This window comes from Arachis hypogaea, chromosome 12, assembly GCF_003086295.3.
Source record: "Arachis hypogaea cultivar Tifrunner chromosome 12, arahy.Tifrunner.gnm2.J5K5, whole genome shotgun sequence".
Taxonomy (NCBI): domain Eukaryota; kingdom Viridiplantae; phylum Streptophyta; class Magnoliopsida; order Fabales; family Fabaceae; genus Arachis; species Arachis hypogaea.
In genome coordinates, this window is record NC_092047.1 from 2452577 (window position 1) to 2480312 (window position 27736).

Sequence of the window (27736 nt, forward strand, 5' to 3'; positions counted from 1 at the left end):
CTTTTGTTATTATTATTCTGGTATATTTTTTTATTTTTTGTTTTTAAATAATTATATTAAATTATATAAAAATTATAAATATTTTTTACAAATGAGTCTTTAATTTTAATATTAATATACAGATTATCTAATTATTTTTTAAATAATATAATACTTTTAAATTTATAGTATATAGTATAATTAATTTAACATTCTACATATTGTGCGGGTCTTAGTCAAATTATATGTAAAAATTATAACGCTTTTAAAAATCATTAATCAAAATACATAAGATGAAAAAATTAATGTAAATTAAAACAAAATCTATTCATTTATTCTAGTTAAATTAAATAATTAATATTTTTAATTAGTTATAACTAGTGTGATCAAATAAAATATTAAATAATTTGATGTTTATCACAATCAAATAAAATAATTGATTAATTATAGCACGTTTAAAAATTATTAATCAAAATACATAAATAAAAAATTAATACAAATTAAAATAAAATTAATTCATTTATTTCAATTAAATTAAATAATTAATATAATTGATTAGTTATAATTAATATAATAAAAAATATATATATAATTTAATATTTATCTCAATCAAATCAAATAAATCAATAAATACCTTTAAAAATATGTCACGTTAGTTATGTCATTAATTTAAAAAATCCAATTTTAATAATAAATATCATACATTTAGTCCTTATAAAACAGAAAGTTTGTAAATCAATTCCTTGTCATTATTTGTTAAAGGGAAAGTTATAATCAATTCCTAGCAGGACTCTTTGTTAAAACATCTGCACCATTATTATTAACAATCAAAACTAGAGATATAAATTTTGTTAACAAGTCATTTTATCCGTCTATTTCACTTGCTTATATTGACATTATATACACAATATATGGGACCTAGATTGAATTATGTTAACCAAATATAATGAGATTTTGATTGAATGAAACTACACCATAGCTACAATAACAAGTATACAAATAATTTGCCAATAAATTATAGTTTAAATGGCATAATCTTTCCATACTCATTTTAAAAGGTCACGATTTCGAGTCTCCTTATCTTTAATAAAAAAAAGTATTCAAACAATTTTTATTTTTTATTTTTTAAATAAAATTAGAATTAATAATACATATATAAAAAGTATTCTTCTTCTTCTTTTCCCAACTAAATCAACTATTATTATCATAAGAGATAGAATAATTGAAAAAACTATAACACAAAATTGGAAAGTTGGCTTATAAAGTCATGGATATGTTATATGTATGCAAGTTTACAAGAGCTTGCTTAATAATCGCTCAGGAAAAGTACCTAAAATAAGAAGCAATCACCAAACTATGTTTGAATCTGTTTCAGCTGAAATAAAATAAGAGAATTTTTAAGTAACTCAAATGGATTGTTCAAATTTTACTTATTAGATACATTTGAGTAATAATGTTCATTGAAAAAATAAAAAAAATGAATTGGACACAATAAAATCCACCACTAGTAAATGGAATATCAATTGAAAAAAACATATATACATTATTTATCTGATATGTGTTATCATAGTAGTAATAGAATTTAATATTATACAGATTATTAATTATATATTATTACACTAGTAAAAATAATTAATTTTTAAATTTATTATTTAATAATTATCTAAACATATAAATATAATTAAATAACTGTATAAAATTCTTTTATAGTATCAGTGTATCAAAGTTATACTTTTAATAATATATTTAATTTTTGTAAGTGTTAATATTACATGTATAATCAATAATAATATAAAAAACAATAATATAAAAAATATGTTAAAAGTAAAATGTATCTCCATAAAAAATATAAGTGTGTTAATATAATGTTGGTTTTTTTTCTTTGTTGACATCTATGAAGCACAGACACTTTGTTGAGTTATCGTGTCTGTATGTCGGATACATTTCAGATACGATACTCGCCGACACTCGTCCGACACGCGTGTCTGCTGTGTCCAACCGTATCTTAATAAAAAAATAAAAAATTCTTTTCCAGACACGCCTGGACATGCCTGGACACACCTAAATATTATTACGTGTCAGCGTGTCCAGTCTTATTCTTAATATATATTCTTAAAATAAATTTAGATATAATATATATTATTATTTATTAAAACAAAAAAAATATTTTAAATACTTGATATAATTAAAATAAGATATTAAAAATAATTAAAAATTTTAATTTATATTTTAATATCAATAAAATATCAAAATATCATTACAATTTATATAAAAAATACTTTATATTTTATATGTATGTGTGTCTCCGTGTCATGTAAGATTTTAAATTCGCGTGTCGACGTGTTTTGTGTCGTGTCATATCCTATGTCCGTAACTTGACATACTAACTTCATATTTAAGATATATAAGTCATCTTACTTGAGTAAAATAAGTTGGAACTAATTCATATTTCCACTAAACTTTTTTGTCCTTTGCATTTGACCTTGTAAGTGGAGTAGATCACGCTGTAACACCATTTTTTATTTCTAAAATTAGCATGTGAAGAAATAAAAATTAGATTAATTTATGGAAGAGCAAGACTACCAACCACAATCTCACAATAAAAGAATTAACTAAACCCCTTAAATACCATTAATATTTAGCAAGTTTGAGAGTCTTACAAGCATTGATGAGTTCACTTTTAGTTCCACGGGATAGTGAAACTTCTTATTCACTTTCCATCCAAGTCTCCACAAAATCAATGATAATGTTAGTTGAATAATTCAACCAAGTAATCACTGATCACATTAACATTTCACCAAGGCCACAAGTTTTTTGGTTATGATATCAAATATATTCACTTATTCATAATTTATTTTTTAATGATCGAAATATTATAAATTATCGGGACAAATTTTTAAGTACTTTATTGTAAGTATTTTGTTGAGTCTGCAGTGAAATTTGAACTTCTAATAGATATAAAGTAATCTAAAATTAAACACTATTCACAATAATGCATTAAATATAATAAAGTCAATATGAAAAAATATGATGTGATTACTTTATATAATATGATGTGAATTAATTTTCTTTCTTATTTTTGATGATGTTTCAATTACAATGCTACAGAAATATATATATAGTATCATTTATGTTATAATTTCAATGAACAAGAATAAAATTCTTTTATGAAAACTCCCTATAAGTTCTCTCATATTAAAACTTCTGGCAAACCTTATTTTACTCTCTAAGTTTGCTCTTAGCCTTCCTGTATTCTCACAATTCTCTACCTTGGTCACAATTTCAAAAACTGACTCAAAATTTGAACGAACAAATTGTAGTAGTCGTATCCGATTGCATCATCTTAACAATGACTGCCTGCGTACCCTTTACCAGGATCAAACGAAATGTAGTTTCTTTATTCGCCATGTAATACTTAACATGGAATAATGTTGAGCAATCCAAACAATGCTGAAATTTTGTTTCTCGACACTACTTTAGTCAACATGTCTGTTGAGTTTTTCGTTTGTGTGTACCTTCACGAGAGAAATGTCACCTTTCTCTATAATATCATGCACAAAGTTATACCTAACATCAATATGCTTGGTATGAATATGATGAACCTGATTTTTAGCCAAATGAATCGCACTTTGGCTATCACAACTAAGATTCACACAATCTTGCTTAAAACCCAAATCATCTAGAAGACCCTTAACCACAATGTCTCCTTCACCCCTTCTGCTATTGCCATGTACTCAGCCTCTGTAGTAGATAGTGTCACTGTAACTTGTAACATCGATCGCCAACTAAGTGGAGCACCATATATTTTATATACATAACTAGTTGTAGATCGTCGTCTGTCTAGATCACCAGCATAATCTGAATCAATAAAACCGCTAATTTGACATGATGATTTACCACCAATGCATAAACCTATGCCAATGGTACCCTTCAAGTATCTTAATATCCACTTGACTGCTTCCCAGTGTGTCTTCTCTGGATTTGCCATAAACCTGCTAACAACACTTACTGCTTGTGAAATGTCTGGGCGTGTGCATATCATATCGTACATTAGGCTGCCTACAGCACTTGCATAAGGTACATTGTCCATGTAAGCCTTATCTTCTACTGTTGTAGGAGATTGTTTACTTGAGAGTCTGAAATGTGGAGCCAATAGAGTCACCACCGACTTAGCATTTTTCATCCCAAATCTTTTGATAACCCGTTCAATGTAGTCTTTTTGCCTCAGGAACAATTTTCGACTTGATCTCTCTCTTCTAATCTCCATGCCTAAAATTTTCCTCACAACACCCAAATCTTTTATTTCAAACTCTTCACCAAGTTGAAACTTTAACCTATTTATCTCCACTTTACTCTTGGAAGCAATGAGCATGTCATCTACATACAATAAAAGATAGATATAATCACCTCCAAAAAACTTACGAATGTATACACATAATGATAGTTACTTCTAAAGAAACCTTATTTTAAAATAAAGTAATCAAATCGCTTGTACCACTACCGTGGAAATTGTTTCAATCCATAAAGTGATTTTCTCAAGCGACAAACCTGACCTTCTTTACCCTCAACTTTGAAACCCTCAGGTTGATACATGTAAATTTCTTCCTCTAAATCATCGTGTAAGAACACTGTCTTCACATCTAGTTGTTCTAACTCAAGATCGCCATGAGCTACAAGACTTAAAAGCATCCGAATGATAGTGTGTTTTACCACAGGAGAAAATATCTCATTATAATCAACTCCTTCTTTCTGTGCGAATCCCTTTGCCACTAACTTAGAATTGAATCTTGTACCATCCGATTTAGTAGGATCTTCTTTTCTTTTATACACCCACTTACAACCAATAGCAGTCTTTTCCATGGATAATGAGACTACCTTCCATGTCTTATTTTTATGAAGAGACTGCATCACTTCTTCCATAGCAACCAACCAGCTTTCACTATCCTTGTCCTTGATAGCTTGTTTGAAGGTGACTGACTCATCATCCTCCACTGAGAGTGCATACTCTATCAAATTTAACTGCCCATAATGCCTCAAAGGCTTGTCTAACCCAAGCTTCTATACGAGTTTGTAATTTTTCTTTGTTCTAGTGGATGCAAAAAAATCCTGTTGTTGCTATTATAATACATGTGTATTTTCCCGCTGAATCTCCTCATGATCAAGTTCATCATCCTTCTTATCTTCATGAGTAGCATTAAGATGCTCTACCTAAACATGATTAGAGTATATTGGTTGGTTTTTAAACTCTATCTCTATCACTTAAGTGTTTATAGTTTTTCCAACATCACCATCATCTATCATCATAATTTTAGACAAAGCTACCATGGATCTTTCATTAAAGGTCACATCCCTGCTACTTACAAAATTAGAATCACTTACGGTCCAAAGACGATATCCTTGAACCCCTCTTGAATACCCCCAAAAGATTGCCTTCTTAGCTCTTTCATCAAGTTTATTGTCTTTGACATGATAATAAGCCGTACATCCAAAGACTCTGAGTTTCTCGTAATCTGCATGTTCTCCTAACCACACTTTATAAGGTGTATCTCCATCTAAAGAAGAATGTGGAGATTGATTCACTATGTAGCACGCTGTAGCAACTGACTCAGCCCACCATTCTCTACCTAACCCAGAATTAGAGTGTATACACCTTGCCTTCTCAAGTAGTGTACGTTTTAGTCTTTCTGCGATTCTATTCTATTGTGGTGTGTCTCTAATTGTCCAATGTCTTACAATCCTTTCCTGATCACAGAACTTCTTGAAAGCTCCATCCGTATACTCTGTGCCATTATCAGATCGCAGAATTTTTAGCTTCCCACCTGTTCTGTTTTCAACCATTGCTCTCCACCGTTTAAAGTGTCGAATACCTCTTTCTTATGCTTGAGGAAATAAACCTAAGCATACCTTGAATAATCTTCAACAAATGTAACAAAGTAGGGAACCACCCTTGGAAGTAACTTTAGCCAGATTCCAAACATCAGTATGCACGTAGTCTAACAACCGTCTGCTTTTGTGTTTGCTTGTAGAAAATTTCACCTTTTGTGCATTTTCATATACACAATGTTCACAAAACTCAATTTGTGATTTCTTCATTTTTTCAGAAAACCTTTTCCACTAAGCAATGATAGACCCTTTTCCGACATATGCCCAAGCCGCATGTGCCAAATCTTCGTGTAGTTTGTTTGGTCTTTATTTTCACCGATTTCAATTGCTAGCTCACCTGTAACAGTTGTCCAACAAAAGAGGATAAAGATTACCATGACGAACCCCCTTTATTATTACCAAAGAACCACGAACAACTTTTAAAATTCTATTTTCATCAATAATTTTGCAACCATTTTTCTCTAACAAACCTATAGAGATCAGATTTTTTCGCAAGTCAGGAATATGTTTCACATTCTTGAAGGTTCCTTACAACTCCATCATGCTTCTTGATTCTTATAGTATCTATCCCTACAGTTTTGCAAGCATGATTGTTACCCATCAAAACTGTGCCACCATTAGTGCTTTGATAGGTAGTAAACCACTTTCTATTTGGACACATATGGTGAGAAACTCCAGAATCAAGCATCCACTTATCGGATATCTCGTAAGAATCATCTATTACACAGTAACAATCTTCATCATCCTTTGAGACATAATTTGCTTCTTGTTTTTCTTTTGAGTCGCCATTGTTCTGTTTCTTGAAATTTATCTTCTTATTTGGGCAATTACTTTAAAATGTCTAAGCTCGCCACATTTAAAGTATGTTCTCTCTGTGTGAGGTCTAGATTTTAACCTAGACTTTCCATGCTTACCTTTTCCTCTTTCATTACTGCTCCCTCTAGCTGCAAATAATCCTTGTGCTTGATTATTATACTCTCTTCCATTTGAAGACGACATTACACTCGTAGCAACCTTACGTAGATCATCTGCTAAAAGTGATGCCCTCTGCACCAAATTTTCATAGGACTTCGGTAATGAAAGTAATAATATGAGTGCTTGATCCTCATCATCAATCTTCATATTTATATCCTTTAAGTTTGATATAATCCTATCAAACTTATTGATATATTCTCGGATTGAGGTGCCTTCCTCCGTCTTGCATGTATACAATTTGGATTTTAAGTAGATCTTGTTAGTTAGAGTCTTTGTCGTGATGTTATTCTCTAACTTTAACCAGACGCCTGCTGCAGTTGCTTCTTCATTCACCAAGAAAGCAACATCCCTCTCAAGGTATAAGATTATCGCAGCCCGTGCTTCAAGATCTAATTCTTCCCTATCCTCATCCTTCATATCCTCTGGTTTTTTCTCTTTTTCTGCTAGTGCCTTATGCAATTTCTGTGATATAAGCAAAATTTTCATTTGCATCCTCCAATAGAAAAAAAAATATCATTTTTTTCATTAAACTTCTCAATTTTATATTTGCCTACTTTGACATTTTCACTAGTAGAAGCCATTGTATTCAAACTTGAATTTTACCAATCAAATAATAAATAATACAATATTAACTCTTGATACCAATTGTTGAGTCTGCAGTGGAATTTGAACTTCTAATAGATATAAAGTAATATGAAATTGAATACTACCCACAATAATGCACTAACTATAACAAAGCCAATATAAGAAAATATAATGTGATTACTCTATATAATATGCTGTGAATTAATTTTCTTTTTATTTTTGATGATATTTCAATTATAATACTACAAAAATATATATAGTATCATCTATGCTATAATAATTTCAACGAACAAGAATAAAATCCTCCTATAAAAATTCTTTACAAGTTTTTTTCTATTAAAATTTTTTACAAATCTTATTTTATTCTCTAAGTTTATTCTAAACTTTCTTGTATTCTCATAACTTTATGAGAGAAAGACAATTTATTTAACAACTTATTTATACTGTGAATATATTTATACTTTCTAATATTATGCTTATAATAGAATTAAAAACTTCTTTAATAAAAGGTAAAATAAAAATATGAAGATGATTGATATGAGAAACCAAAAGAAACTAACTAATTATGTAGAACAATGTTGCCATACTTAAGCTTCAATTATCATAGTCAATATGGGAACTCCAAGCAAGCAGTTATGAATAACCAAATAAACCATTAAGAAAGCACCATATTTCATAGTTAAAATATAATAATTTTTTATTTTTATGATATCTTTCAATTTAATAGGTTAAAAACTAATTTATCACAGATTTAATTTTTTTTTAAAGATTTGTCGTTACTTAATGGGCTACTATATGTAAAAAGTGGAATTAATTACCAACCGGACTAATAAATTAATTAATTACTAAATCATTTCAAATTAGGTAGTTAAGATATAATTACGTTTTAATTGATAATTAATTATTTAAATTTGTCTTTCTAGGATCAAGAGTCATTGATACTATTATTGCTTCACGGCTAAAGTTAATTAAATAAAGGGAAAGTATGAGGAGCTAATGGAATATTTGTATAATGTGTACAATGAAGGTTTAGGGAGTATTAGAGATATAACTATTAGTGTTACCTTTTTCCATCAGCTGAAACTTTTGGGATGAGTGGTATCATGACATGATATTAGAGCTCTAGATTTGAAAGGTCAAGAATTCGATCCTTGGTGAACCCCAACATCAATTTAAACTTTTGGGAAGATGTTTATTATTCATAGTACTCGGATGGTTATTCTAGATAGTATGAGTGATGTTCATTTTGTAACTCAATAGTCCATTGTACACATTGTACAAATAGTCCATTGGCTCCCTAGCAGGACTCTTTTATTTAAGCAAACGAATGAATTAATCACTTAACCACCTTAAATTAATTTAGTATAAATTGGTTAAGTACGATTTTCGTCCTTAAGGTAGGGATTGAAAATTTTTTTTTTGCTATAAAATGGTGCCAAAGATTTAACTTAGTTTTAAAATCGTCATTTCTACCAAATTTTTAACTTTTATTCCAAAAATATCCCTAATTAAAAAAAAAATAAAAAGGAAACTAATCAAGGGGGAAGGGGGGATCACGCTTCGTTGGGGGGGGGTTCCAGGGAAGGGAAGGTGGATAAGGGGAGGGAAAGCGCCGCTGCTTCTCGTTGCCGCCACCATTGTCGCTGCCGCTCCTCATCGTTCGGTCACACTAATGGGAAAGGGGAGGGGTTCCAGATCTTCCTTGCACTAACGGCCAGAGAGGACAGAGCAGAAGGAGAGAGGAAGAGAAGCGGAGAGGGAGAGAAGAGAGGAACGAAGGCGCTGAGGAAGACCGCATCCAGCCACGCCCTGCCATCGTCCTCATCGCGAACCGCCGTCGTCGGTCGCCATCGAGCCCTGTCCCGTCGCTGCCGCTGGAGTGAGGTCACGTCGACGCCAGCAGATCCGCAAGGTTGGACAGTCGTCAATGCTCCTTGTCGGATGCCAGCAAATTGGTGTTTCAATGTTGTTGTTTCTGCTTTCTGTTTTTTACTTCTGCTTTATGTTTCTGCTTCTTTTTTACTTTTGTTGTTGCTGTTGTTGATTCACCATTCACCATTGTTGTTGTTATTTTATTTGTTATTGCTATTGTTGATTCACCATTGTTGATTTACTATTGTTGTTGTTGTAGATTCTGCTTTCTGTTTTTGTTTTTTCTTCTGCCTCTGCATCTGCTTCTGCTTTCTGGTTGATTTTGGAAAAAAAGGGGAAAGGGTATTTTCTTCCGAAAGACGATTTTAAAACTAAGTTAAATCTTTAGGACCGGCCAGGAACAAAAAAAATTTTCAGTCCTTATCTTAAGGATCAAAATCGTACTTAACTCTAATTTTAAATAAATTTGACATCAATTAAAGCATTAAACTGTTAAATTATAGTTATTAGGTAGCTCTTCCTCTAAGTATTTGCTTATGAACAACCTAAGAATGTAGTACAAATATGTAAATGAAAAAAAAAAAATCTACGAAGAAGGCTTCCAACAATTTTCCTTATGTTGAATCTTCACACCAGGCAAAAAAGTGACATTATTTATGAATGTTTTATAGATTTTGAGAAAAGAAATTTAAATTAAGGCACTTTTTTAAATTTAAAATATATAATAAAATAAGTAAAAGATTGTTTTGGTTTAGTCTATTGTAACGATAGAGGATAAAAAGAAAAAGAGTAAAGATTTAATCTCTACTATAATGATAGTAAAATTTCATTATATCTAATTTAAAATTACAATCACTAACAACGTCAAAACCAAGATCAAGACAAAGATAAATTACACCAAACCTACTAAAATCAAACAAAAACACCAAAAAAAAAAAAACCAAGACAATCGAACCAATAATTCTATGCTTCATAAATTAATAGTAAGACAAAAAAATGCCAAAAACAAAAGAAAATCATGACAAACTAAATCTAAAATAATGTGATCTTTTTTCTCTAATTTATGACTTTGACTCATAGATTTTTTCAAATAATCTCTCAATGAATCATAAGTATTTTCTCTTTATACTAAGAAGGTTCAAACAAAACTGAATATATCAAGATAAAAAAAAAAAATCAACTGTCTTTTGTTTTTTGAATATTTATCTTTGAGGACCTTAAAACTTGATTCTTCTTCTTGTATCATAAACCTAGTCTTTTACTAGCCGTCGCAACAAATCAATCATCATAAACATTTAATACTTTCCTTTATTTGAACACCAGCACAACACAAATTTTTATATTCTCTTCATATCTTGTTCTTAATAGTTGATTATTTCTAAACATAATCAAATGAATACTTCATTATTCATACTAGCTATTTAGTGTCCAAATTTTGTTATAATTGTCATGATTACTTTTTTTTATTCGGTAGTATTAATCTTTTTCATATCTTACTCTTATCAGTTGATTCTTTCCAAATCAAATCAAATCACCATATATATTACTGCTAATTCTAAAACTATATAACACAAATAATAATATCATAAATTAAAATCAATTTTTAATCAATCAACCAAATATTTATCATTACAATAAATAATAAAATCTTTTTTCAAACTCAATAATTTATTTAACAAAACTGTAAATTATTAAACAAACATTTTTTTATAATTGAAATTATTCCTAGTTGTTAGATTGTTAGATATACTTGTAAAAATCACACTAACAACTTTTTTTTAGCTATAATTGGCTTTTTAACCTTTTTATTAATTTTCGTTAAAAATAATTTTCTTAAATATATTATTATTTTCTCATTTATGTATGACTCTCACTTGAATATTTTGTATAAATATTAAATGAGGTATTTTTCATATAACTGACTTAATAAAGATATTTTAATTTTGTGATAATTTAAACTTAAAAATTATTTTTTAAGAAAATCCTTAAAAATTTATTCAATCGAAAACTAACATTTTAGACTAGACTCAAAATTTAAATTAAATTTAAATTTAAATTTAAATTACAACAAATTATATTATGTGGTTTAACATATTTTTTTAATTTATAACCGATCTAAGCTGCGGTATGTATTAATTTACCAAATATTTTACTAATTTTTTGTTTTCAAATTATTATTTTTTGAATCACTTTTTTAGATTTTAGACTCTCAGTTTAAAAGATAAGAAATCAATGATCATACGCATGTAACGAACTTGATACGTGTTTTATCTTGTGAATAAAGTAGAATTCAATAAAATAAAAGAATATAATTAATTAGTTACTTATTAGCTATTTTCTCTTTATTTTTTCTGTTTTGGAGTGCATTAAAGTACAACAAGAAATAAAGAGAATTTCTTTATTTTATTTTAATTTTTTTTGTGTTCATTTTTTCTCAAAAGAATGTGTTGTTTTTGTGAGTAGACACATGTCCATTGCAATCCATAGCACCGAACGGCCAAGAGAAAAATGTGAAAAAAAGTGAAAAAGAAAAAAAAAAACGAATTATTAAAATTAAAAAAAAAAAAAACTATTTTTTAAGAACTAAATCTAAAAGGGTATCTAGCTGTGTTCTTATATGTATAAAAATCGAACACAGATTCTTTAAAACTGCAAAAAAGAAACCACATAGTTGCAGACTTGCAGCATCATCTTAAGTTAAGTGTTTACTTGTTTTTTTGTTCAGTTTCAATTCTCACTTGACTTCAGCTCGAAGATTTTTCTTTTTAACCTTCTTTTTTTTCTTATTTTCAGCTACCCTTTTTTGTTCCTTGTGAAACTCTTGCAACCTTAGCAAAAAGAAACAAACTTTCCTAAAATCTGATCTGGGTTCATCACTTTTTCTATGATGGGGTTGTTATATATTTCTGGCTAATAAAGCAAGTTATTATGATGACTCAAAATATTGTTATATAGCTCACTTTTTTTTTCTTTCTTTTTTTTTTTTTCTTATTACTACTATTATTGTTCTTCTTCTTCTACCTGTGAATGATTCTGTGTTTTTATACAAAGTTCACCAAATCTTAAATTTATTTTTGAGATACCAATTACCATGTCTATCATGAAGAACAATCACAAAGATCTAGAACACATATATTCTTCATGGAACTTCTCAAAGCTAATGGCTTTCATTCTTCTCTTGATCACAATCTCTTACCTTTGTTACTCTCTTAGATTTGTTACCAATTCATATGACTGTAGCCAAACACACCACATTTCAATTAGCCACATTTCTGACACCACCACCACCACTACCACCACTTCCACCACAGCAGCAGCAACAAATTCACACTCTCAAGAAGAAGAAGAAGATGCAGCAATTGTTTCCACAAAGTTGGAACCTTTTGAAGAAACAAATATTTCCCACATAGTGTTTGGGATTGGAGCCTCAGCAAAGCTTTGGAAGCAAAGAAAAGAGTACATAAAGCTATGGTGGAAGCCAAATCAGATGAGAGGAATAGTGTGGCTAGAAGAGAAAGTGAAAACTGATCCAAGTGATGAGAAACTCTTGCCACAGTTGAAGATCTCTGAAGACACTTCAAGGTTCAATTACAAGAATCCAAAGGGTCATAGATCAGCCATAAGGATCTCAAGGATTGTTTCAGAGACACTAAGGCTTGGATTGAAGAATGTGAGGTGGTTTGTGATGGGAGATGATGACACAGTTTTTGTTACTGAGAATTTGGTGAAAGTGTTGCAGAAATATGATCACAATCAGTATTATTACATTGGAAGTAACTCAGAGAGTCATCTGCAGAACATTTATTTCTCTTATAACATGGCTTATGGTGGTGGTGGTTTTGCAATTAGTTACCCTTTGGCTTTGGCATTGGAGAAGATTCAAGATAGGTGTATTCAGAGGTACCCTGGTTTGTATGGTTCTGATGATAGGATTCAAGCTTGTATGGCTGAGCTTGGTGTTCCTCTCACCAAAGAAAGAGGCTTTCATCAGGTTTGTCTCTGGAATCTTCTCTTTTTCTTTTCCTTTTTTTGCTTTTATTTTTCATATTTTATGTTTGAGGTGTGTTACATTAACATCAAAAAGTGATGAAATTAGCCATTAGCTTGTGTCTGGTAAATTTTATAGGATAGAAAACATAGGAACATTGAGATGGTGTTGACTGAAAAATTATGTGTTTAGTATGTGTAATTGTCTTGTTTTCAAAACAGATTTGTGTCTTGCAATGTGTATAGAAGTGTTTGGATTTTGGAGTGGAAGAACACTACAATTTAGGTAGAGTTTGGTAGAGAGACAGAGACTGAAAGACTGATACTGAGAGACAGAGACTTAAAGACAGTGACTGAAATAAATTTCAGTATTCTGTTTGGTGCAAAGTGAGAGACAAAAATTGAAACGAGAATGAAGCTTTAATTTAATTTGTACAAAGGGTAAAATTGGAATTAATTAATTGAAATATGATATTTTAGGTATAAAATGTTATTAAAGTTTTAGTTTTCGTTTCTAAAAATTTCAGTCTTCTGTGTCCCCTTTTTGGAGGTACTGAAATACTGAAATTTTAGGGACAAAGACAAAAATTTTAGTACCAGTCTTTGAGCCAACAAACATGATACTGAATCTCAGTCTCTCAGTCTCTGTCTCAGTACCTCAAAACAAACGCTACCTTAAAGGACAATGAATATAGATAGTTTAGAGGTTTAAAATTTGGTGGAGAATTCATAAATTGATAGTAAAAAACTTTTATATATTAATTTAATCAAATATGTCAAATTACTTATGGATTTTTAACTGTTAACCTCTAATGAAGATTTTTTACCTTAAAATTAGGAGAAATGCAAAATTAGAAAAAATTAAGAGGATCAGCAGAATTTATTGTTAGACTAAAGAAATTGATCTGATGGCTAAAAGTGCATATCAAAAATAATAAATTCACCTAGTTTTTTTTAGTATTTTTCTTGTTTGAAGACTTTACATATTGACTTGGTCAACCTATGGAGGTTTTGGAGAAATTTATTGGAAGTGGTGTGAGACAAAATTATAAAATGAACAAAAGAGAATTTTGGGGGCTCATAAAAAATAAGTAAAGTTAGGAAAGCCTTCCTTAGGTTCCCCCACTTGGTATAATTTTTTGTTCATGTGAGATCTCATTTTATAATAAAGTAAGAGATATTGTTTAGTGGGATTTTTGTTGAATGAATGGGGAGTATGGGGAGATATCATTACTTGGAATAATAATGATTTAGGTCAAAAACAGGTAATAGATCATTAAGAATATTTTAATCTAGGTAACCTAATCAAATCTATTGATTCTATTTAAGGTCACTTTATGATGATTTGTGTCACATTTTAAAAATAGTTATTTTTTAATTTTTTTTATGTATTTGTGGGATGAAGTTCCCTAGGGTCTTGTCTATGATGTGGATAAATTTTAGAGGAAGATGATTAATTTAATGATTAATTTATAATATCAAGAATTAAAAAAAAATCCCTGCTTTCCATTGGCGCCAATAGATCTAGAAATTATTGTATAAAATAAAGCATTATTGTATTTTTGAAATGCCCAAAAATTTTTAATACTATCATTTATTGCTAGTAGTTTTCTGAATTTAGTAGAATTTTCATCAGTTTTCTACCCTAATTGACAGAAAAGAATGTGGTGCTGAATTTAAAGACTTTACCAAATTTGTTTATTCTTTAATTGGGAGATGAGACATTATATTCTTCTAACTATGAATATCTTAAAAAAAATAATAATAATAAAAACTTCAAATCTTCAATAGTCTTAGTCTCCAAATCAAAACTAGGCCACCACCACCACATCTAGGGTTTGATGCTTCCAGCTATATATCTCCACCGACTAAATGAGTCAATTAATAAAATCTTTTGGTTATTTTCATTATTTCCTACCTTTCCTTTTCTCTCAGCTGCTTTTCAATTTCAACGTTTCAAGTATTTTTATGTTTAAGAGGATTTAAATTTTTGATATATCTAATGTATTAAAATTATAAAAAATCTTTTTAATAAATTTGAAAAAATATTTTTGTGGTATTTTTAAAATATGTTTTTAATGCTTATGCTAACAAAATTCTTATATTAAAAAAATTTATTTTAAATTTGAATTCTTAATAATTATTATCTATTTAGACAAAATAATATATTAAAGAAAACAATTTATATTTAAATGAAATTATGATTTAGTTTTGATGTAGAGTTGCTTTATTTTTTTAAAGAAAAAAGTTTACCTCCTTTTTAAAAGTAATTATAAAATTTGATCATGTTATCTGTATGGAATAAATATTGAAATTTAAAATATAAATTAAAAATTTATGAAATAAAATATATAAATATATAGTAATTAATTTGGTAGCTAATTTTTATTGGTATTTTTTTAACAAAATCATACAAAACTAAAATTACATAATTAAGTTATATTCAAAATAGGTCTCAATCATAGTAGTGAATAAAAAGTTCATAGTGTGGGGAATATGTAATTGCACAAAGCATCCAGGTGTTAAGTCTAGAGATTGTTTCAATGTGGGGTGTGTTTGTTGAATTGGTCCCACCCTAATTAATAATATTATGTAAAAGGGACAAAGATTTAAACCAAACAACACTTGTCACATCCCATAAGGCACGTCACAATCCCACCTTAGAAATCTAAGAAACTCTTCCTTGGGTCTGATTTAACGGTGAAATTTTAGTGGAGGGAGAAGATTGTTTAAAAAAAAAAAGTTTATAAGAAAAATTATTGTGTGTATTATACATGTTTTTTTTTATAAAATTAGTAAAAATTTTCATTCTTCACCTAATTTTGTACTTCACCAAAGAAATTTCCTTGATTTAATACAATAATATCCATACCCAATCCGTTTCTATCTATTTTTTCGAAAGACAACATGATCGTTGATGGATAAAAAGGAGAAAATTCATCCTCGTCAGTGTAGCGCGAGACAATGTGGTTCTTCAATGTTGTTTCTTGCCCTGCAAGGCTTGGTCTAGTGACATTTGTGTATGTCTTGTTAGAAAGTGCACCGGATTCAAATCCTAGCTATGACTAAGAAGTGGTTATATGGAACTCATGGGAAGGGAAGGGCGTGTGTGTTAGGGTATATGACAAAAACAAATGATGTTTGTTAAAGGCTAGAAACTCAGGTGCAGTTAACTTCATGTGAAGTTGAAAGCCGAGAGTCTTTAGATGACAATTTAGTCAAATTTGTCAAATCATTTAACGGCCTTCAGTTATCAACTTCGCATGAAATTAACTGCACTTGAGTTTTTACCTTGTTAAAGACTAACAAAAGTTGGTGACACGACCGGTTAACTTGCTGAGTTAGCTGTTTAAGTATCATGTTTGGAATAAGGACAAAATTCTCCTTGTTTTTTAAACTAAAATGATTTTTGTTTTAGAATTGGATTATTTTTTGTTTTTGAGACACTTAAATCACCTACATATTGAGGTCTATTTTGAATTATGATATGTCTTGGAGTAATGAGTTTATTTATTTATTTATTTTTTAAAGTGTGATATCATGATTACTATGATAGTCTAGAAATTAATTTTATCTGACAAAATTTGTCTCTTTAATCTATAAATATTTCTAGTTCGAATACAATGAATAAAACACTTCCCAAGTTGCCACTACTCCAGTTACATCATTATGTGTTAGACACAGTTGTTTTCACATAATAAAATACGCGTTTTTTGTTGTTTACTTTATCTCTGAAATTTCTCCATTTCTTTCGCCAGATTGATTACATTAAACTTAACCACAAGTTATGGATATTCCTTTTTCTTTTAATTTTGTTTTTCTCTTAGTCTTAGTTGTACACTTGTACCCTTCTTTCTCTCTTTCATAATTCATAGTATTTATCTATAAACAATTATATATTTTTATGTCCATTTTGACATTTTAGTTGGATTTAAGTTTAATTCACTATAATTATTAAAATAATTACCTCAAAATTCACACCAAGATAATATAAATTAATTTACACTTACTATGTATTATTGTTGCCCTAATTTTGAGTTTTATCATTATTTGACTTGGCTTATTTTGTTTTGTTCTGTTTTGGGTAGTTTGATGTGTACGGCAATCTATTTGGGCTTTTAGCGGCCCATCCTGTTACTCCACTTGTGTCCCTCCATCATTTGGACATAGTCGAGCCCATTTTTCCAAACGTGAGCCGAGTCCAAGCCCTAAAGCGGCTCAAGGTGCCCATGCAACTCGACCCGGCTGGGCTCATGCAGCAATCCATTTGCTACGACAAGACCCGGACTTGGACCATATCCGTTTCATGGGGCTATGCGGTTCAAATTTTCCGGGGCATTTTTTCGGCCCGGGAGATGGAAATGCCGGCGAGAACCTTCTTGAATTGGTACAAGCGGGCCGATTACACAGCCTATCCGTTCAATACCCGCCCGGTTAGCCGGAATGTCTGCCAAAAACCATTTGTTTACTACTTGTCCAATGCAGCATACAACAAGGGTGCTAATGAGACTGCGAGCCGGTACGTTCGGACTCAGTCCAACCCGGCTTGCAAGTGGAAAATGGAGGATCCGACCCGAATCAAAATAATTGAGGTTTATAAGAAACCCGACCCACATTTGTGGGACAAGGTAAAACTTCAATCCACTCTTATCCAATAACAAAAATGCTATTCGTACACCAAAATCAGCTATCAATATATTTGTGTATAAATACATGTGTAGTTTAATTTGTTTTTAATGTGTATTTGTATTCTAACATGTATTTTATAATGGTCGCTGATTTTGGTGTACACTTAGCAGAATACTTTCATCAGTTTTTTCTTGATTTCTTTTTTAATGTGTTTGTTTTTGTTGTTGTTTTGAGCAGTCTCCAAGAAGGAATTGTTGCAGGGTAAGACAAACAAAGAAGAAAGGAACTTTGGTGATTCATGTTGGTGAATGCATTGAAGATGAAATTGTTGAGTTATAGTTATAGAAAGAACTGCAAACAGTTCCAACACGCTTTTGTTTATAAATTCTTCTTAACCCTACCTTTAGTTATATGCAATCTTAATTCTTTCCTTTTTTAAAAAATAAAAATTATTTATTATTTGGTTAACGAATTCCAAGATTAAGATGCAACTATTTGATGCAGTTCAATTTTCTAAGTTAAACATTCTAAATAACTAATCAACAAGCATTGAGATTGATATATATCTCACTTGAAGATTGAATCAAAGTTCAAATATTGAAGAAGGCATGATAATATGTCTGTTATTTAAAGGTGAAAATTCACGAGCCGTTAGATGATAATTTAGTCGAATCTCTCAATTCATTTAACGGTTTTCAACTATTAACTTCCTATGAAGTTGAAAAATATATGTTCTTTTCATGGAAATGACTTAATAACTTTGGTCTAAAGGACTTGGATCCAAAGTTGCATAATTGAGGATTTCAGTGTTTGAAATCAAATGATTCATGTCATTTTCATCCAATGTAACCCAAGCTTCAATGCCATCTCTTAACTTTGTATCAACCAAAATGATGAGATTCATGAACATAGGACCATTTGATGCAACACTACTCACCCATGTTGGTTTTCCCCACCCAAAATCAGCTTCATAGAATCCAAGATTGCACCAACTACTAAACCCAAAATGTTCCATTTCATTCCTTGATCTTAACTCACATATTTCCCTAAGCGAATCTTTCATGATTGAGATCCCTTTTTCGCTTCGCAATTTGTCGACAAAATCCTTATCGATTCTTGATATTGTGTTCCTTAGCTTACACGCCAAGTCATCCATGCTCATCCCGTGTTCGTCGAAATGCTTAGCTGAAACTAACCAAACTAGGTTGCCCATGGTGTGATCAGGACATAGAGCTTCATCCATTCTCCGCCGCAAGTTCACCAAATGAGTCACAAAAGAAGACCTTTGCACTTCAAACCGCGATTGGGATGCTGCCACGAGACACTTCCACAAGATTGCAGAAACAGTCTCCAACCGCGTAGGTGGATCTTGCGCTGCATCATAGCAATATTTTGCAGACATTTGAGCCTTGAGGGTGGATATAGCTTTGTTTGTGAACAAGAACCTCTTTGTTACACACTTTCCTTGCCTGAACAAGGAACCCCACATTCCCATTGATAAGTCTCTAAGCCATAAACTATTTGTGGGAAAAAGAGAAGATGCTATGAACTTTGGTTGTGTCAAGTGTTTGCAGCCTCTAGCCCTTTCACTCCAACACTTTAGGAATGTGGCTAATGCAGCACCATCTATAATCCTATGTGAAATGCATGTTCCAATGGCAATTCCACCACATTGAAACATATTCACTTGGATGTTGGTGACATAGGTTCCAAAGTTTGATTCTTTAGAAACAAGTTCATCACTAGGAAGGAACTTGTGCAAAAGGGTCAAATTGGGGTGGCTTAGAAACACAGAAAGATGACACTTTACTTTGGATACTACAAAATTAGCACCTTCATCATTGCAATCAATGGAAAGTTCATGTTTGATCTTGCCACCTAGAGGGTAGAATTGTGTTAGTGTCTCAGATAAAGATTGTTTCAGCAATTCTAGCTTCTTGGGGACTTCAAGGAGGGTATTTGTGTCATTTTGTGAGGTGTAGAACAAGATTATAGGAGCATATGGAGCAGGAATGAGCTGATCCAACAGGGAGAGTTTGAAGGTTCTTAAGTGAAAGGGTGTTGGAGAAGAAGGCCTAATGTCTTCTCTACTAATGATTTCTACTTCAAATTTCATCCTTTTTTTTTTTTCTAATTTCTATGGCTTCTAGAGAATGAACTGTGTGAGAAAAAGTTGCAACATGTGCAATCTAATTTATAGCTAGAAGGAGGGCAAAAAGTTTTGACTTGTCTTTTAATGTAATCATTGATTATACTAGAACTAGAACAAGAAGAGAATCTTATCATATAAGGTGCTCTGCCATTTGATATTTGTCATTTTATTGGAAAATGATGATTGCAGATAATGTCAACAAGTTTCTAACTTCAAACTTTGTAAAATCCGTATGGAACTTAGTGTATCTTAACATTTAAAAATAAAAGGAGACTGATATAGCTCAATTTAATTACATTATTTGATTCAATATGACATGGTAGGTCTTGGATTTGTATAAAGTGATGTAACAATATCTTTGCATATATATATATATATCATAGGATTATGATATTAACAAAAGATATTTGTTTTTGTAAGATGATAAATTTATACGTACCAATATGTTAAAAGTATAGATAAATAACAAAATAATACGTGAATTATATTTTTTACGTTCGTAATTAATTTTTATTTTTTAAAATATATATTATATTATTATTTTTATTAAAATATTTTTATAATTTAATAATAAAAATATTTTATTATTTAATTTTATAAAAAGACTTAAATATTTTTTTTTCACACACTTCTCTCTTTATCAAAATACAATGTATGGTTTAGATTGGTTTTGGTTTAGTTGACATATAAGCTTTGGCCAAATATCATTTCCCTTTAGTTGACATAAAGTTATTATCATCACTTCTTAGCATGACATGTGCTTAGTGCATCACTAAAAGAGTTGGATAAATTTTAAAACTTTTTTTTAAAAAAAATAATTGATTGATTAAATATTTAGGAGACAACAGAAAATTAGCACAAAATTGTTTAAACTTATCTTATTTTATATTTTTTGGTTATTGTTAGAATAAGTAAGTAATATTAGATACAAAATATTATTTATAAACTAAAATCAATCAAAATATATATATATATGTGCGCGCGCGCACGTGTGTATTATTTAATTTATGTTTAATATATATTTTATATTAACATGATTGTTTTAGATATAATAACTATATAATTATAAATATTATATATAAAGACAGATTTAAAAATTTTAATATAAGGAGGCCAATCTTTACATAAAATTTTTATTTATCCCTTTTTGTGTTATATTTTTCGTGTATAATAAAAGCAATTGACGTATGATATGAAGTTATTGGATTTTTTTTTTAAAAAAGGTTTATGAACATATAAAATAAAAAAATTATAAAAAAAAAAAATATTTAAAATACACAATGTAATTACCATAATATTTAAAGTATACAATATGATTACAATAAATATAATATGTTTAATAAAATAAATTCTGATTATTTTTTTATCTTAATATTTCTGTTATTATTATTAACCATCAAAGTAACAGAGACACACATGGTATAGACTCCCTATACTCAATTAAGAGGTTGCGGATTCGAGTCTCCTATCTTTCCAAATAGAGACTAATGCAATTCCCAAGTCCCAATTACAAGTCTTTAATGGAAGCTTCTGGATCATGATTAAAAATGTCAAAGTTGTTAGTAGGTTTGAGTCTCCACTCAGTCCTTCCTCTCAAAATCTCAACACCATCTTCAGATCGAAGCATATGATTGTACTCAACGTTATTATTATTATTGTTATTATTATTGTCACTACAAACTTCAGCTAGAGATTGTAACTTACTGTCTCTCTTACACTCCCTCTTGAATTTCAAAGTCAGGGAAGATAACTCATAATTCATCAAGATTGATTCTGGAATACTCTACATATTTCAAAGTAAAAAATAGTTTAAAAAATTAGTTGATATTAAGTACCAAAAATTAGTTGTCTAGTTAAATTCTAAAAGTATATATTAGAAAAAGAAATTAAATACCTCTAGAATCCAACTAACATATTTCGCATTATTGACATGAAAATTTATATCTATATCACTCCATCTTGGCTGAAAATTAACACGCACATGTTACATAATATAAATTTAAAAAAATAATCAATGAAAAAAAAAAAATTATTAGAAAAGAAAACATGTATACCTTTAAATCAAGACAAATATAATCTGCTGATGTGTCATCAAGTTTAGGTATTTTTTTGTCATCACCTTCTATAATAATTCTGGAATTTTTAAGATAGGACTCAAATTCCCTTCTGACTTCTACCGGTATTTTAGATAATCTTCTTGTCAATTTGTTCATCAACACACAAACACTGCATAGACAGTATTAAAATTCAAATCCAAATCAATTGATTATGTTTTTCAAGATTTATATTTTAGAATTTAAAGTTTAGAATTTAAAATTTAAAATTTAGGATTTAAGTTATTTTTTTTCTTTACTAATCAAGTTAATTTCGAATAGCGTCCAAAAATTATAAATTATGAGAGTTTATATAATAATTTTTTTTAATAACATCTCTATTAATCATGAAAAAAAAAATGGATACTCATGTATGTATGTAAAAGTGTAAAAAGATATTATATATATAATTATTCCAAATATAGTGATTTTTTTTTCAGAATTATTTTGGCATGAAGTTTTTATTGGATTTTAGTGTTGTACACCTTAAATATTAGTGTAAATTACTCTTTATAAAACAAGCCTCGTATAATACTATCATACATGTATAATATTATTTATCTTTATGTATACTTATGTGATAATGTCAATCTATGCGATATAAATATAATTTTCCATCCAAATTTTTTCTGTTAAAGTTGATTTTCGAGAAAGAAAAAAAATGATGTCATATTTTCTATTTTTCCTCCCAAGAAAAAGATCATTTTTTTTAGGTTTGACGATGTGATTGTTGGAAAGTGAGGAAGAAAATGTTTAAAAGTAATTGATTTATAAACCTTGAGGCTCTATTCAACATTTGATTTGTTTTGAAATCTCGCACAATCCAATTGAAGCGCGCAGCATTCTTTCCTTCTGAAGATAACCAAGTTTCCACTTCAACTACATCATCCCTGTATAATACAAATGTGGAAATGTTCAATAAAAAAATAGTTAGAATTTATTTTATTTAGTAATTATTGTAATAATTAATAAATATTAAATAAGACAAATTTTAATTATTTTTTAGTATTATTGTAAACGTAAAAAAAAATTAAATGAAAAAATATGACAATAACATCCTAAAAGAAGGTAAAAACTCAGGTGAAGTCGACTTCACGTAAAGTTGATACCTGAGAGCTGTTAGATGAAAATTTAGTCAAATCATTTAACAGCTCTTAAATATCAATTTCATGTGAAGTCAACTGCACCTGAGTTTCCACCCTAAAAGAAACTATAAGAATTCAACCAAGACCAAATCTAAAAAAAATTCCATAAGGCTTAATATACAGAGAGAGAATATATAGTACATAGACTTTTATAATTACTTAAGAAAGCAATATATTGCTATTTAATTTGTAGAGAAATATCAGGTGAATTATGGTGTTTTTATAATTAAGTTTAAGTGTTTAATTAAGTTTTTTTTTTGTGTCTCCTCTTTATTCTTTAATTGATTTTTATTATGCCAATAAAATTAATTTTAATTATCAAAATAACATAATCATACAGTACCTTTCCTAATTTGTCAACATAACTAAAAGTGAAACTAACAAACAGATTTATTGTTCACATAGTACTATGATTACATGTTATATCCTATGTGTAGAAGTAGTTTTCACTTTGACAAAACTAATATATTCATAAATTAATTTTGGATACAAAATTTGAAAAAATTATTAGATGTTCTCAGTACAAATTATAACTCTTAGACATACTGATATATTAATTGAATGATAAGTTATTATTGAATATGTTAGAGAATCATTAGAATCATTTTAGATCAGTTAGTATCGTTTATATTTATATAGTATATCTGTATATTAATCGTAGGATTCTATACTTTTATTACTTTGATTCTTCTGGCATCTATATATATTCCTTGTACATTGTATTTTTTGATCAGACTGGATAATACACAATATACAATATGGGTATACAAGATCAAGACTGAAAAAGCACACACTTGGGACTTGGTTGATTCTCCTTCTAATCAAGAAGTTGTGGGAAGCAGATGAGTATACAAGATCAAGACTCGCTCTGATGGTTCTATTGACCGTTATAAGGCACGACTAGTTGCTCAGGGTTGTACGCAAGAGTATGGTATTGACTATGAAGAGACTTTTGCTCCTATTTCTCGTCTCATATCTGTTCGAGCTCTTCTTGCCATTGCTGCAATAAAAAAATAGTCTCTCAGTCAGATGGATGTGAAAAATGCTTTTCTTAATGGAGATTTGAAACAACAGGTCTATATGAAACCCCCTCCGGGTTATCCGTGTCCTTTTGGAAAAGTTTGTCTACTTCGCAAGGCACTCTATGGGTTTAAGCAAGCTCCTCGTGAATGGTTTGACAAGTTCAGCACTACCATATGTAGTCTTGGTTTCACTTGCAGTCCTCATGAGAATGCTTTCTTTATTCGTAAAAGTGACCGTGGAGTTGTTCTTCTACTTCTGTATGTTGATGACATGATCATTACTGGAGATGATACTGATGGTATCTCTGATCTTAAGGCGTCCCTTCAACGTACTTTTGAGATGAAAGATCTTGGTTCTCTCAGCTATTTCCTTGGTCTAGAAGTCATATCCACCGATGATGGCATCTATCTCTCTCAAGCTAAATATGCTTCAGATCTTCTTGCTCGAGCCGGGATTACAGATAGTCGGACTGAGTCTACTCCTCTTGAGCCTAATATTCGATTTACTCCTATAGATGGCACTGTTTTGGATAATCCTACTCTCTATCGATAGCTAGTTGGAGGACTCGTCTACTTAACTGTCACCCGACCAAACATCGCCTATCCAGTTCATGTACTTAGCCAGTTTTTGTTAGCTCCTCGTACTACTCACTATGCAGCAGTTCTTCGCATTCTTCGCTACATTAAAGGCACTCTATTTCATGGCCCTTATTTTTCTGCCCATTCCTCTTTGTCCCTTCAGGCATACTCCGATGCTAATTGGGCTGGTGATCCCACTAATCGTCGTTCTACTACTGGTTACTGTTTGTTTCTTGGCGATGCTCTCATTTCTTGGCGTACTAAGAAGCAAACGTTCACTGCTAGATCAAGCATAGAAGCTGAGTACCGTGCCCTTGCTGGCACTACTGCTGAGGTTATCTCGATTCGTTGGCTTCTCGAAGATTTGGGTGCTCCTCAGTCGTCCCCTACTGATATTTTTTGTGACAACCGCAGTGCTATTCAGATTGCTCATAATGATGTCTTTCATGAACGCACCAAACACATTGAGATTGGTTGTCACTTTGTTCGGCAATGTATCTTTATTGATGCTGTTCGACTCATTGCTGTTGGAACACCGGATCAGACTGCTGATATTTTCACGAAAGCTCATCACCCGACTCATTTCCGGACTTTGTTATCCAAACACAAGATGGTATTCTTAGCTCCCATTTGAGTTTGAGGGGGGATGTTAGAGAATCATTAGAATCATTTTAGATCAGTTAGTATCGTTTATATTTATATAGCATATCTGTATATTAATTGTAGGATTCTATATTTTTATTACTTTGATTCTTCTAACACTTATATATACCCCTTGTACATTGTATTTTTTGATCAGACTGAATAATACATAATATACTTTCTTTAGATTGCTCTCTTGTTTGTAACAGAATATTTATAACAAAGTCATTTGAGCTTATGTGATCTAAACTAATTAGAAAGAGTAAATCGTTTTATCTTACTCTTAAAACACTGAATAATTATTCTTTATGAATGTATAGCAATCTTGTTTCATAGTCAAATAAATATCAATCGATCTCCTATAAACTACTACTCAACCAAATCCAGTGATAGATATGTTATAGAGTCATCATTATTGATCGTAAAGATATCAATAAGATTAAAATTATAAATATGTATAGGAAGACTTACCATTTAGGATAACGGTAAATCCAAACCTGCATTTCACTATATACCCATACTAAGTTCCTTTTGATCATTTCTTTCGAAGAACCAGCTGCATCAACGTGGATCCCAAGTGTGTTACAGTGATCAATTATAGAGCTCTATGAAACAAATAATAGAGCCAAATGAGATAACAATAATATTGTATGTTATGGATATGGAAAAATATAGGTAGACAATAAAAATACTAAACAATGTGAACAATGAATATATCAAATGTTCAATTTAATAAGTATGCAGATAATTATGTTCATTATGCTAGGTAGACAAAAAAAAAACATTTTTTTTGGGTTAGATTAAAAAAGAGTAGCATATTTATAGAATAGGCTATGTTTTTCTATTTTTTTTTTGTTACTTGTTTATAGTAAAATAGATAATACAATTATGATATCACTTAAAAAATATCTCTTTAAATAATAAAAAGATCATTTATAAAACGTAGTCTTATCTTAATATCAATGGATACACTTTTTTCACAAAAAACAACACCTTTTAAGAATAATCTAATATTTTATATTTTAGGTGCGCTTCACAAACTCTTCTAATATCAAACGCGCGCATACTTTGTGATTTTTTTTTTGTTTTCACACTAATACACAAACCCACGCGCCTTTTCTTTTGTTATCACGTGTGTGAATTTGTATTTTATGTCAACCGTCACTATTAGAAACTAATCGTCACTATTAGTAATTAATTGGTCAAACTAAAAGATGACTGTATTATCTAACGGTGATAAAATTGAAAATTATTTTGTGTATTTTAAAATCTAAAAAATTAAAATGTCTAATTTTAAAAATTTCAAAGACTAATTAAAAAAATTACTAGTGACATCATTTTAATGGACATCATCATATTTCTCAGTCATACTTTGTGTATTTTCATGTTGTACCTTAAATTCTTGATACATGATTAATTCATATTTTATTTTGGTAAAATTTCAAGTTAACTAACATACACTTTTGCCAATCTAAAAACAAAAAATTAATATATATATATATATATATATTAACAATCTATAGCATTTACATAATATCTGTTAACTTTATTAACCATGTCTTAATTTGTTTTCAGCAGCTCATTTGTATGATTAAAAATGATGATGATGTTTAACGACAAACCTGAAAATAGTTCATCAAAGTCTCAATAGATGCAATTCCATTAGCATCAACTTCATATGATCTGATGGTAAAGTTTTGACGAATAGAAGATTTGCTAACAACTTTGGAAATCTTATCATCACCATTATGATTTTGGGCATTTGCCTTCATTTGTAAGCCACCACAAGAACCACGCTTCACTCCAAGTCCTTGTTTGATGCCCTTTTTTATACCATAGTTTTGTGTTGCTAACACAACATTGTGAAATGCACACATTGAAGCAGCAGTAGTAATAGGTGCCACCATAATTGTTTCTGCAAAAGTATAATTAAGAATTCGTTAATGTAAACATGTTTCATGCATAAAAATAATTGGATGAAACGTAAACATTCAAAAAGAAGTAAACAAATTTAATTGGATGAAACTTAAAATATTTTACAAAATTAATACTTTAAAATTAAATATTTATTGTCAACAATATAAAACAAGCAAAAAACAATAGTGGGCAGGGAAACATTTTCTGTTAATTTTTCTGTTGGAATTATGAAACTAGATAAACTAAAAATCTAACTCTATACTAATTAATACATAC

At 29.9% G+C, this 27736-nt stretch overlaps 3 protein-coding genes across 3 annotated transcripts; 1 reads left to right on the top strand and 2 right to left on the bottom strand.

Annotated features, from left to right (window-relative positions):
- The first annotated feature begins 11647 nt into the window (after window positions 1-11647).
- On the top strand, window positions 11648-18378 carry LOC112726308 (uncharacterized). The gene is made up of 3 exons (XM_025775643.3): window positions 11648-13285; window positions 17370-17909; window positions 18148-18378. The coding sequence occupies exons 1-3, from the start codon at window positions 12386-12388 to the stop codon at window positions 18247-18249; spliced, it is 1542 nt and encodes a 513-aa protein (XP_025631428.1). The 5' UTR covers window positions 11648-12385; the 3' UTR covers window positions 18250-18378.
- Window positions 18379-18604: 226 nt separating this feature from the next.
- LOC112726309 (limonoid 7-O-acetyltransferse-like) lies at window positions 18605-20283 on the bottom strand. The gene has a single exon (XM_025775644.3). The coding sequence runs from the start codon at window positions 20024-20026 to the stop codon at window positions 18662-18664; it is 1365 nt and encodes a 454-aa protein (XP_025631429.1). The 5' UTR covers window positions 20027-20283; the 3' UTR covers window positions 18605-18661.
- Window positions 20284-21360: 1077 nt separating this feature from the next.
- Window positions 21361-27338, bottom strand: LOC112729101 (palmitoyl-acyl carrier protein thioesterase, chloroplastic-like). Its single transcript, XM_025779467.2, has 6 exons — window positions 27166-27338; window positions 26015-26148; window positions 22932-23045; window positions 22117-22288; window positions 21957-22025; window positions 21361-21845 (listed from the first exon to the last, which is right to left on the bottom strand). The coding sequence occupies exons 1-6, from the start codon at window positions 27313-27315 to the stop codon at window positions 21570-21572; spliced, it is 915 nt and encodes a 304-aa protein (XP_025635252.2). The 5' UTR covers window positions 27316-27338; the 3' UTR covers window positions 21361-21569.
- Between the last annotated feature and the right edge of the window lie 398 nt (window positions 27339-27736).

Bases quoted from the DNA above. Each gene is read 5' to 3' on its own strand.
- LOC112726308 (XM_025775643.3), top strand. From the start codon at position 12,386: ATGTCTATCATGAAGAACAATCACAAAGATCTAGAACACATATATTCT. The intron at 13,286-17,369 runs GTTTGTCTCTGG...TGTTTTGGGTAG, and splicing joins AAGAAAGAGGCTTTCATCAG to TTTGATGTGTACGGCAATCT. The intron at 17,910-18,147 runs GTAAAACTTCAA...TGTTTTGAGCAG, and splicing joins ACCCACATTTGTGGGACAAG to TCTCCAAGAAGGAATTGTTG.
- LOC112726309 (XM_025775644.3), bottom strand. From the start codon at position 20,026: ATGAAATTTGAAGTAGAAATCATTAGTAGAGAAGACATTAGGCCTTCT.
- LOC112729101 (XM_025779467.2), bottom strand. From the start codon at position 27,315: ATGAAGGCAAATGCCCAAAATCATAATGGTGATGATAAGATTTCCAAA. The intron at 26,149-27,165 runs GTTTGTCGTTAA...TTTGTTTCATAG, and splicing joins CTTTGATGAACTATTTTCAG to AGCTCTATAATTGATCACTG. The intron at 23,046-26,014 runs GTAAGTCTTCCT...TGTATTATACAG, and splicing joins ATTTACCGTTATCCTAAATG to GGATGATGTAGTTGAAGTGG.